The sequence below is a fragment of the Brassica napus genome, unplaced genomic scaffold (genome assembly GCF_020379485.1).
Source record: "Brassica napus cultivar Da-Ae unplaced genomic scaffold, Da-Ae ScsIHWf_1191;HRSCAF=1706, whole genome shotgun sequence".
NCBI classification, from domain to species: Eukaryota; Viridiplantae; Streptophyta; class Magnoliopsida; order Brassicales; family Brassicaceae; genus Brassica; species Brassica napus.
The window spans coordinates 58,957-72,105 of NW_026014612.1; the positions used below are offsets into that span (position 1 = coordinate 58,957).

Genomic DNA, 13,149 nt, shown 5'->3' on the forward strand with positions numbered 1-13,149 from the left:
CGATTTGCCATTGTTAAAAATCCGGCACTTTATTGGGATAAAGTCAAGATTGGGAAGATTATGAAAGCATGCATCATACTCCTTAATATGATAATAGAAGACGAACAAGATGACTACACTCAATATGATGTCTCAGATTTCCAACAAGGAGAAGGGAGCAGAAGTTCACATGTTGATCTGACCTATTCTACAGATATCCCTACTAATATTGCCAACCAGATGGGTGTTCGAACGAGAATTCGTGATAGACAAGCGCATGAACAACTAAAAGGTGATTTGGTTGAACATATATGGCGTAAACTCGGAAGTGATCAAGACAACAACAGAGCTTCGATGCCGCTTTGAAATTATTATCGTTCATTTATGTAATATTTGTTTTAATGTTTTAATGTTTCTATTTTAAAATCTATGTTTGAAATGTTATGTTTGATCTTTTTTATTTAATAAATAAATTTAATCTTTGTTTAAAATTTTATGTTTAAAAATAATTTTAATCTTTTTTAATTGTTAAGAACCTTAAGTAAGATACCACCAATAAACTCCAATAATTAACAGTCTCTTAGCAAAATTTCTTATCATAATTTTAATAATTAAAAAATCATTACAACCCATTTAAGAGACACTAATGGGTCTCACTAATAAACATGCTCTTAATGGTTGATCTCTAAAACCAAGTTTCTTGACTAAAAAATAATATTATTTTAATGTAATATAATTTTGTAATTAATGTTTTTATCCTTTAGACATGTGAACAAATAAAAATGTGACATGTGTGAATTATGCATCAGCAGAGTTTTTTGCAGGTTCAGTTTTCAGAACCTTAACCTCACTCTCTCTCCTCTTGTTTTATTGTTTTAATATATTAGTTGTTAGATATCAGTGAAAAAGTCTCGTTGGAGTTGCTATTTATATGTGAGTGGGTTAAGAGCATGATTATCCATGAAACTCAAGTGGGTTTCTTTAATCATTATTTAATTAATTAAATGTACTTAAGTGGGTTTAAGGATTCTAGTTAAGAAACTGTTCGAGTTTGTGCCTCTAATGGTAGTTTCTTAACTAAGGGTTCTTAAAAAAAATTATAAATTTTTTTAAAAATAAAATTGATTTATTAAATAAATCATATTGAAAGATAACATTTTTAACATAGATTTTAAAATTTAAACATAAAAACAAAGAGTAGTAAAATAAAATAATTTGAAACGAGCCTTCATCACCTCCAAATTTACGCCATATATGTTCAACCAAATCCGCTTTTAGTTGTTGATGCATCTGTCTATCACGAATTCTAGTTCGAGCACCCATCATATTGGCGATATTTGTAGGCATATCTTGAGAAAAATAGAGATCGACATGTGAACTTCCGGTGTCGTCTCCTTGTAGGAACTCTGAAACATCAAATTGAGTGTATCCATCTCGTTCGTCTTCTACTATCATATTATGGAGTATGATACATGCTCTCATAATCTTCCCAATTTTGACTTTATCCCAAAAAAGTGCCGGATTTTTGACAATGGCAAAGCGAGCTTGCAAGACTCCAAAAGCACGCTCCGCATCTTTTCGGACAGCTTCTTGACGTTGAGCAAATAGAACTGCTTTCGGTCCTTGTGGTACTGGAATAGATTGGATAAAAGTCGACCATTTCGGATAAATACCATCGGTCAGATAGTAAGCCATATGATACTCTCTTCCATTAACAGAGTAAGTGACTTGCGGAGCTTGACCCTTTATTATGTCATCAAAAACAGGTGAGCGGTCAAAAACATTGATATCATTTAAGGTACCTGGAGGACCAAAAAACGCATGTCATATCCAGAGATCATATGAAGCAACGGCCTCTAAAACGATTGTTGGTTTACCCGAACCACGCGAATATTGCCCTTTCCAAGCGGTGGGACAATTCTTCCAATCCCAATGCATACAATCGATGCTTCCTATCATCCCGGGAAATCGACGATACTCTCCAATATCAAGTAGACGTTGAAGATCAGCCGGTGTTGGTCTTCTTAGGTACTCATCACCGAATAAATTGATTATTCCTTCCACAAATTTTTCCACACATGCCCGAGTTGTTGTTTCCCCGAGCCGGAGATATTCGTCGACCGCATCAGCCACAGTACCATAAGCCAAGACACGAATGGCTGCTGTACACTTTTGGAGGGCAGAGAGACCAAGCCTTCCAAGACCATCTTTCTTTTGGCGGAAGAATTGAACTTCGTTGGAGAGTCGCTCAACAATGTGCATGAACAATGGCTTGTTCATTCTAAAACGTCGTCGGAATAAATTTTCAGGACACGTAGGAGTCTCACTGAAATAATCATTCCATAATCGTATATGACCGGCTTCTCGATTTCTTTCGATATAAACTCGTTTTTTTCTTTCTGGCTTCTCCTCTTCTTGACCACCATAAGCAATGACAAGATTCTCGAACGTTTGATCAAAATGTTGATCAACATATTCATCAAAATATTGATCAAAATCATCAGGATTATTATGAGAAGAAGATGCCATGGTTACCTACATCAAAATATTCATCAATATTTTTTTTTTGTCATGAAGCCTCATATTATAATTTTTTTTTTGTCATGAAGCTTCATATTATATAAGGTTGGTAAAAAAAATTGGTAAGTAGTAAAACCCTTCTTAATCACCTTCAATTAAAAAAAAAAACTAAGCCTCATATTATATTTTTTTTTTGTCATGAAGCTTCATATTATATAAGGTTGGAAAAAATATAACTTGGTAGGTATTAAACCCCTTCTTAATCACCTTCATTAAAAAAAAAAACTAAGATGAATGTTTGTGAACTTGCCTTACGGAGTATCTCTTTATGCAGCCCTTGTTTTGTTGTACCCCTTGGTATGTTTTGTTGCGGCCCTTGGTATATCACACCTTGGTATGTTTTGTTGCAGCCCTTGGTATGAGAAAGAGAAGATGATATTGGCGATGATATTTTGATGATATGTGATTGAGAAACGAGAATATGAGAAAGAGAAGATGGTATTGGCGATGAACACTGAGACTACAAATGACACAAAGAAACTAGAATACTTTCATTTCATTTCAAACTAGAGTACTTCACTTCATTTAAAGACAATGAGAGTAGAAAACAACAAACCCAACAGCAGTCTTGTGACACAACAAAACAAGAAAGACCAAGCTGTTTCCGTGACACAACAAACCAAGAAAGACATAGCTACTTCCGTGACACAACAAACCAACAAAGACATAAGACTGACACAAGAAAACAACAAAACACTTCTGCTTTTCCATGTCCGTGACACATCACGAGAAGACCACTGCAATGCTCAACTATGTGATGAACACAACACCTGAGAATAATAAAATTTATATGAGAACAACAAGACATAAGAATAATAAACAGAAACAGAAACCTGAGATGTGCTCACCCTTCGGAAACAGAACCAGAAACTACTCTGAGCGGCCTGATTCAGAGCAAAAATAAGAATGAGAACCAGAACCAACATAAAACATAAACAGAACTTGCTAAATAAGAAGTAACAATAAGCTTACCCAACATTTCTGTAATAAGCTTCTTTTTTAAAGCTTCTTCAAAGTCAGATAGTGTCTCTTTTTTGGCAATGAGAGTCTCAAGCAGCCCCATCTTGGACAGTCTCTCTTTCACTTCCAAATCTTTCTCCTTAATTGCCCACAAGTTCTGAAACTCAGAGACACCCTTGAGGGCTTCACCGATTCTCTTACCACTTCCTCGTTTCGATGCCTTGACACCAGGAGGACGTTGCTCAGCATCATTGGTAGTCGCGTAAGAGCTTGAGGACTGAGCACCATCGTCACACTTTCTCTTCTTATAGCTTCCATCAATCTTACTACTAGATGCTTCACACCATTTCTGGTCATACCTTAGCTCGTCCCACGCATGTTGAAGATTAAATTTGATCTTGTGATCATTGAAGAAGATCTCGTGTGCTAGTTTAACTACATCATTCTCATTCATTCCACTTGTCTTCTGTCTTGTTGCAGCCTCATAAGAACCAAAAAACTTGGAAACGAGATCATTTATCTTCTGCCACCTCTGCTTACACTGGATAAACCCTCGCTTTTCACTGCCTTGAACCTTTGGACTAGCTGCAAAGTAAGCAGCTATATGCTTCCAGAAAGCAGCAGCTTTTTGCTCATTTCCTACAACAGGGTCCTTGCTGGTGTTCAACCATACGCTAATAAGCACAACATCCTCGGTGAGACTCCATTTCTTTGTTTCTTTTTTCTCTGATGGTGTGTCTTCACGCAAACTTGAAGGGTCAGTACATTGAGTACTAAAAACAGGGAGTTGTGAACAACTCTCACGAAAATAGGTTTGAGGAGGGAAACCATCTTGTTGACTGTTCAACAGATCAACAAAGTTGGAGTTTTGACTATATGGATTCATAGAATCCATATCCTAGACTGTCAAAGAAGAGAGAAAGAAGAAGAAATGTGTTTGAAGATGGAAAGAGTCACAATGAACGTGGTTAGCAGATGGAAAGCAGGAGCAGTAACTACAGGGTTTAATAGAGATGAGTTATCACAATTAACCTAACTCTAAGCAGCATTCATTGTCACAATTAACTCAACCACAAACTTAACTCTAAACAAGCACACTGTCCTAACCACAACCTAACTGTAAGCAGCATTCATTATCACAATTAACTCACGCCATCAGTAAAGAAAAAAGCTAGCAAAAGGAGTGAGTTACTCGTACCATTCAATGTTTCTGCCTCAACAAAGCTCGTCGATGTGATTGTTAACCATCCTCTGTTTCAATTCAATGCTTCTGCCTGAACAAAGACACCATCTGTAGTCACTTTATCCCTGCAAAGGCAAAGTAAAAAATAACCTGAGACAAGGTACACTTTAATAAAAAAATAAGACAAGCAAAACAATATAATCTCCGGTTAGTGGTTTATACTTTACAAATTATATAGAGAGTTGAGCCTTGCTCTGTATAATCTCCAGTTGAGAATCATTCTCTTCCACTCGTGCTCCATGTTGTGTCCTGTCTCTTTCAGATACCTTCCTCAAGTGTTATCAAAACAAAATAATGTTGTGTTAATCAACTAAATTAAACCAAAAGTATTGATCCACAAGGAGCTAATTGATGTTAATCAATTATGTTCATTGGTCCTAACAAAAAGCTATGAACTTTGAATACAATGGAACAGAGAAACAATAAGATGGAGCTGACCTTTATTGAAGAAGACTTGATTCTTCTTGTGATTGTTGAATCTCAGCTTCTCCTTTCTTGATGCATGACTTTGATCTTCCATCAATCGACAAACTCTGCCTCAGAAACAAACCATCGACGAAAAGAAGACGAAGAACGAAGAGAAGACGAAGAACAAACCATCAACTCTCACCTTCCATCAATCGACCAAGAGAAGACGAAGAGAAGACGAAGAACAAACCATCATTTCCGATCTTCAATCGATCGATGAAGAACAAACCATCGTCGTCCTCTGAGATGTCGAAGAACCGAAGAGAGATGACGGAGAAAACAAGAGAAAGAAGAAAGAACCGAGAAAGAAAAAAAAGGAAAAGGAAAAAAAATGGTGTTGTCTTGCCCACCATCTTACACTTGTTTCCTTCTTTCATTAAGAAACCGATTTGCAAACCACAGATTAAGGAACGGTATCACCCATTTTAATTTAGTTTACATTTAATTAATTCCTGTTATTTTTTTAAAAACCCCTTCCCGAAACCGCAATAAAGTTGCTCTAAATATCCTCATATAAGAATCGATAGGACTGCGCAAAAATATATTAAGAAAATGTTCTTCATTAATGAAGGATATAATTCCTTTTGAGAAACCAATGGCAAAAAATATTATGATAGGATAATAGAAGGGCCAAAATAGAGATAATTTTATTTTAATGGTATTGATTAATATTTTAGTGAATGGTATACTTATAATGAAGCTAGCTAATAAAATAAAAATAAAAAGAATTTGACTGAAGCAAAAGAAAAAATCGCTTTTGGGATGGTTGATACCTGTGTGTTTGCTTATTACTAATGTAAGAGAAAATTACATGAAATGACATTTTCTATCTTCTACCTAACTAATTAAATTAGACACTTTGGAGTGAAGCACAACGGCAAGTGAAGCACAAACGGCAACATGGAAACCTTAAACACAATCACTAACCACTAGGGAGGAGGTAACATAAAGCATACCATCTAGATTAACCTTAAACACAATCACTAACCACTAGGGAGGAGGTAACATAAAGTATACCATCCAGATGATGTTTTACAGATGGCTCTTGGAAGAAAACGACATATTCTCAAAACAAGGTTGGTATCGTACACTAGAAATGCTCGTGTGACTGATGGAGGGAATCAATAAAAGAGCCAGCCTTTCATCCTTACTTGCTGAGTTTGAAGCTCTCATCTTAACGATGAATGCATGAAAACTTTCCGAGAATTACATGTAACTTGTGTTACAAACTATTCTGAGTTGGTGAAGCTGATTTAATTAAGAATCTGAACAATGGCATGCATTTGCAATTTATGTGGAAGAAATACAAAGAGTGAAGAAAAGGTTCAGCACTTTTGAAATCACATATATACCTTGAACTCAAAATACAAAGACGGGCAATATTGCACGTGGTGCGTGGAGTCAACCATCCTACTTTGTCCACATAGACACAAAGTCATCAGTTTGGCTAGTGTGTATGTCTACGTTGATTACAAAAAAAATACATTTTTAACACTTAGACGCTTTGGTGTATGATTCGGAGATTGAATACCTCAACATGTCCTTTTCTGTTTCTTCATCTTGTTAAAAATTAATCAAACCTAAATACTAATCTAACTATGAAAAATATTACTTGTAAGTCAACTGATAAATTTGAATAGAAAAATGACATGTATTACTGATAAAAGTAGGGGTAGTGAAAGAAACACTCTTCTCATCTTAATGTGTTTCCTCGAATGCTTTCACTCTCTTCGTCTCTCATCTTACATTTCTTTACTAATAAAAGTATTGTTTTTGATTCGTCTCTGTCGCATAGAGAACCAATTGTCAATCTCGAAACAAAATTAGTGATGGTTATCCATAATGTTTCTTCTCTGATTCCGAAAAAAAAATTCATCCCTTATACTTTGTGATATATTTCTGTTTACACCGCTTACTCGACCAACACCAGAAATTGTCTGACTAGCTTGAGCTCCGGCTTAATGGAGACTGGGAAGTTGGAAATCGATGGATTACAATTACTGGAATATCTATATCAGAATGATCTAGAATCTGTTCTATAGAAGAATTGGTCATTTTTTTATGCCACAAGTCAATTAATACAGTAACAGTTTAAAGAAAGTGAAAAAATCCATGGAGGTGGAAAATTAGGTTAAATATGACTTATAGCTTCACGATGTTATATGCAGATAACCAGGTGATTTCTGGTCGAGGGAAACGGTTGGGTGGTTGATGAATTGCTAGTTAGATTTGAAATTTATTGCTTCAGGATGGTAGTCCAATATTTCTTACCTTATTTTTAATGCAATTTATTTAGGATCGTGAATTGCTAATTAGATTTGTTAGGGTTTATCTTTTATTCTTCATCTTCATTAGTTTTCAACGCTAGATTTGGATTGACAACCTTGATAATCTAGAACATAGGATAATTGGTAGACACGACAATGTTATTGATTGCCTTAAATAATCTTTATGAGCTAAATAACAATTCGCCAAAAAATTTGGTTTAGGGATTTAGTGAACATATCAAACATGATCTTAATTATTTTCTTAATTTTTTGAATTAGTAGAGAAATTTAGGATTCTAGAATCTATACATAAATATTTTCTACTGCTAAAACTGATTGATTGATTGCAGTGATTTGAGTTATAGAATTGTTCTTCATAAACTATGGAATCTGTTAACTGAAATTCTAAATTACCTTATTGATTTTCCTAGATATAGTGCTTTTATTCCATAGTTTTACAACAGTTTAATTTACTGTCTTTCCTGCTTTCTATTTGTTGCCTAGCTTTAATCTGATAGCCTATAGTCTATTGTGTGATCAAGTCCATGTGGATTCGATCTCTAAGTATTACAGCTGACGCTATGAAAGGCTAAATTTGAGCATATCAACAAGCATTGTGTCATATCGGGCAGCGCTTGAAGGAAGAAAATGATGTCCCAACAGCTTAAGGAGACAATATATTGGCTCTTCTGTGGGAACCGAGATTTGCACTGTCAATTTTAGTTAACAGGGAAAAGTAAAGAAATCTCAACTTTCCTTGAGGATCCAAATTTCTACGAAGCCAACGAAAAGTGATCAAACTATGAATGAAAAAGAAAGTAAACAATACGAAATCGAGAGCAAAGAGAGGATGATGTTATTTCTAATCTGTGTAAGAGTGATATATGGTGTTTTTGACATCATAGTGTATATGTTTCCAAAGGTTTTTCAGTCTTTATCGAGTCTGTCTAGTCCTTTTGTAGTCATTTCAGGTCTCGAGTAGGTAGAAGAGTGGAAAAGAGGATGCATGAAGAAAGATGCCATTTTGGAGTGTTTACACGCGGAACAGCCAGGCGGAGCGCCCCGAAGACTGTTCCCACAGCGGAACAGCCGAGTGACTGTTCTCGACAAATAAGGAAACCTCCAAGATATTTTGGGGTTTTGCCTTAGCTACCCTATTTTCCCTCTAACCTATCGGCGCCTCCATATAAAAAGCATATCTAATCTATTTTATTTTCTACGCTAGTTTTTGCAAGAAACCTATACTTGATTTGGCGATTTGCAACTTGTAAGGGAGAAGGCTTCATCTCTCATCTAGATAAGATCATCTTGAACCCTTTGTTTCTTATTCTATTTCTTATGCAGTATTATTCAGAAATCATGTTTTTGATGTCTTGCATTATGATTGAGTAGTCGGCTAGCTCACCTAAGGTATTTGGGTGTTGATTACACGAGCTAAACATATATAAGCGACTTCCTTGTGTCTTCGTTCATATAACTCTTATTGCTTGCATTAACTTGATCACCTAATGTTCGAACTTAAGTTTAATCAACTCACTAACCGTGTGGAATATAACTTGACATCATATGAATGAGCTTAGCAACCCTAGTCAGAGAAAGTAGATATTAGGGTGTTGAGTGAATTTATCGGACTTGATCTCTAAGGCTTGCCATCGCATCTTGTTCCAAGCGAAAGCTTAGGTAGCAAGATCGATTCGCAAAGGGAACATCACCACGAAAGTGGGCTGTCCCAGTCGAGTTATCCGAGTTCTAGATTGTATCCTATCGCTCTTGAATAATTGTTTGGCTCAATATCAGCACCCAATGAATTACCCTAGGCTAGCTTCTTGTTTAAATCGAATACAACCTCTTGTTACTTGTTTCCTACGTCATCATTGAAATCAAAACCCATAATTGTTCTTAACTTAATATTGAACTCATAGGAATAAAGTGTGAATTGATCCTCTGGATTGAATCTCAAATATTACAATTGCAACTGTTAAACTTAACAGTAGCAAGGATTCATTTTTAGCGTATCAAATTTTGGCGCCATTGCGGCGGGGACCATATCTTTTACCTTTATTTTTCTGTTCAATATTCAGTCTAAGATATCTAACTTGCTCTAATCTTCATGTTGCAGCTAATGATCCAGGTGCATGACCAGTAGACATACTTGGAGAAACGCACAAGGACCATTACATACGCTTAGCAAAGAAGAACTTGCAAGATTAGAACAAACGAACAGACAACAACCAAGACCGATTAACACCACAATGGGTGATCACGGTAATCAAGACGATCTCGCTGCAGCTATGGCATTCATGCAGCAGCAGATGCAGCAAACAATGAACGCACACGAACAAGCCGCTCAGGCTGCAGCTGAACTTGCCGCACAGCAGAAACAACAGCAAGGCATTCCGATAGGAGAAGTCAACCTACCTCGAAAATTCCCTACTACTCGCTCTGCCATCAACCCTCCTCTATGTCAGATGCAGGACTTCGAGATCAAACCCGCTTTCATCACCTTAGTGCAGAGGAAGATGTTCAATGGTCTCCCGGCTGAAATACCAGTGGACCATATTGAGAACTTTGAAAGGGTTTTCGGATTTACTCAAGCGAATGGTGTGCCACCAGACTACATCAAGTGCTCATTGTTACCATTTTCTCTTGACGGGAAGGCCACTAGATGGTTAGACTCTCTCCCGACTGGCTCTCTGACTACATGGGAGAAGGTCTGATCAGCCTTTCTGAGCAACTTCTACACGAAGGCAAAGACTGCTGCCTTGAGGAACAAGATCTCCACGTTTAAACAGATCCATGATGAACCGTTCTGTGATGCATGGGAGCACTTCAACACCTACCGTAGGGAATGCCCTCACCATGGGCTCGACAACGAATACCTTTTGGGAGTGTTCTATGATGGAGAAACCTTAGAAGCGCGAAACCAACTCGATTCCTCGAGTAATGGAAATTTCATGACTCAGCGACTGAAGGAGCTTTTGCACTGATCGAGAATATGGCTGCAAGCTCAGCTAATAAGAACGCAGACACTGACCGCTCAATGAAAGTCAGCAGCGTCGGCACTTCAAGGATGGATGAGCTATCAGCCAAGATGGACCAGTTGATTATGAGCAATCAGAATCCGATTTTCATCATGGAAGATTCATTATTAGAGCAGAGCGTCAAGGACACTGCATTGGATACTTATAAGCCCGCAGAGGACCAGCAAGATGTGAGTTATGTCAATGGGCAAGGATGGCAGTTTAACAACTATCACCCAAACCCTAACGTCAGGAACAATCCACATTTGTTTGGTAACAACACCAAAGCAGACAATCCTGACAGGGCACAAAACACGGGATATCAGAAGTCCTACCCTCAGAAATTCTCAGGACGAACATTCGTACTCAGCAAATCAACGTCAGAACTTTAAACCGCAAAACAACCCGCAGACTGCTCCGATAGTTGCCGCTGCTCCACAGGATGAGCTGAAAAGCCTAGACATGATGATGCAGCAGCTCTTGCAAGGTCAGCAGGTTCAAGGCAAGGCACTGAATCAAGTCACAACGGACATCAACACCAGGATGAATAACATGTTCAACGACCTGAGTACCAAGTACGACAATGTCGTCAGCCACATGGGGTGGATGGATGTTCAGATTGCTCAAACTGTCGAGAGTGTTAAGAGGCAGCAAGGTAGGCTTCCTGGAAAGACATACAAAAATCCTAAGGAGTGCAATGCAGTTGGGTTGAGGAGTGGAAGACAACTGACTGATCCAGTACCAAAGAACTTCACAGCAGCCGAATAAGGGAAACATAAAGAATCAGAGCAATCGCCTTCAGATGCTCCAGCCGCTGATAACGTACGGAACAGTCTGTCGAGGTTGATCCTTCTGAAACAGAACAGCCTGCTGAGGTTGTTCAACCACACACTGAGCCTGTTCCTGTTTGCAAATACACACCCAAGGTGCCATATCCTGTTCCGGCAAAAGCTACTCGTAAGGATTGAGAGGAGATGAAATGCAAGAAGATGCTGTAGGACTTGATCATCAACCTTCCCTTTATTGATGTGATCCAAATGATGCTTTCTATGCGCAGCCTGATGAAGGGATTGATCTCCGGGAAAATATCTGAGGACAGCAATTTCATGATCATTTCTAAGGAGTGCAGCGCAGTGCTTCAGAACAAGACAATCAGGAAACTGGGTGATCCGGGCAAGTTTGTTCTCTCTTTGCAGGTTGGTAGAACAGTCTTCTCGTGCTCTCTGGTTGATCTTGGATCGAGCGTAAATCTCATACCATACTCTGTAGCAAGACGTTATGTACCAATCTCATACCATACTCTGTAGAGCGTTATGATAAACTTGACAGTAGCAAGGATTCATCTTTATGAGCTAAATAACAATTCACCAAGAAATTTGGTTTAGGGATTTAGTGAAAATATCAAACATGATCTTAATTATTTTCTTAATTGTTTGAATTCGCAGAGAAATTTAGGATTCTAGAATCTATACATAAATAGTTTCTACTGCTAAAACTGATTGATTGATTGCAGTGATTTGAGTTATAGAATTGTTCTTCATAAACCATGGAATCTGTTAACTGCAATTCTAAATTACTTGATTGATTTTCCTAGATATAGTGCTTTTATTCCATAGTTTTACAACAGTTTAATTAACTGTCTTTCATGCTTTCTATTTGTTGCCTAGCTTTAATCTGATAGCCTATAGTCTATTGTGTAATCAAGTCCATGTGGATTCGATCTCTAAGTATTACAGCTGACGCTATGAAAAGCTTAATTGGAGCATATCAACCAGCATTGTGTCATATCGGGCAGCGCTTGAAGGAAGAAAATGATGTCCCAATAGCTTAAGGAGATAATATATTGGCTCTTCTGTGGGAACCAAAATTCGCACTATCAATTTTAGTTAATAGAGGAAAGTAAAGAAATCTCAACTTTCCTTGAGGATCCAAATTTCTACGAAGCCAACGACAAGTATCAAACTATGAATGAAAAAGAAAGTAAACAATACGAAATCGAGAGAAAAGAGAGGATGATGTTATTTCTAATCTGTGTAAGAGGGTAGTGATTGTTATAACATCTTGTAAAAGCTTCGGCCGCAAGAGCTGTCATTGAGTTCTCTATTTCTAACCACCTAGAACCTTAAACCTAGTTGAGTCTTAGTTCGATAACAAAAACGAAAGAGCTAAAGTTGCTAAAAAATTTATGTCCCTTGTCCTCTTCTCCTAGGTCCTCTTTATATATGCCTCCAAGGCCGGCGGTCTATTATTTTCCGCCATGATTAGAGTTTATCCGTTTGGGGATATCTTTCCAAAATCCATGTTTATCTTCGAAACTTTACATTATATTACGGGCCTGTTCGGGGCCAGTTACGGGCCCATTCTTATTTTAATTCAAGTCGATTAAACCGTCATTATATTCCGGGCCTGTTCTTATTTCAATTCATAAATGGTCATTCGTCATGTTTTAGGTTGCTTCGAACCGTTTCACGACTAATGTGTTTTTACGACTTTTCCGGAAAATCGTTGATTTCTCCAAAGTATGTTTTTATAATGTTGGTCTTACGAAATGAAGAGTTCAAATTATTTTGTTGAAAATTTGTTGGTTTTGGGTAAACCCTTGTTGACACGGCGTTTGACTCTAAGTTTTATA

The 13,149-nt window shown here is 37.4% G+C and overlaps 1 protein-coding gene and 1 non-coding gene across 2 annotated transcripts; both read right to left on the reverse strand.

Annotated features, from left to right (window-relative positions):
• Positions 1-3,026: 3,026 nt before the first annotated feature.
• LOC125596334 (glutathione S-transferase T2-like) lies at positions 3,027-8,465 on the reverse strand. The gene is made up of 4 exons (XM_048771515.1): positions 4,925-8,465; positions 3,532-4,827; positions 3,408-3,443; positions 3,027-3,329 (listed from the first exon to the last, which is right to left on the reverse strand). Exons 2-3 carry the CDS (start codon positions 4,412-4,414, stop codon positions 3,430-3,432), a joined length of 897 nt encoding a protein of 298 aa, XP_048627472.1. The 5' UTR covers positions 4,415-4,827; positions 4,925-8,465; the 3' UTR covers positions 3,027-3,329; positions 3,408-3,429.
• Positions 8,466-10,256: 1,791 nt separating this feature from the next.
• On the reverse strand, positions 10,257-10,363 carry LOC125596340. Its single transcript, XR_007331001.1, has one exon. It is a non-coding gene; the product is annotated as a small nucleolar RNA R71 (small nucleolar RNA).
• Between the last annotated feature and the right edge of the window lie 2,786 nt (positions 10,364-13,149).

Coding starts and splice junctions, on each gene's coding strand:
- LOC125596334 (XM_048771515.1), bottom strand. CDS start 4,414: ATGGATTCTATGAATCCATATAGTCAAAACTCCAACTTTGTTGATCTG.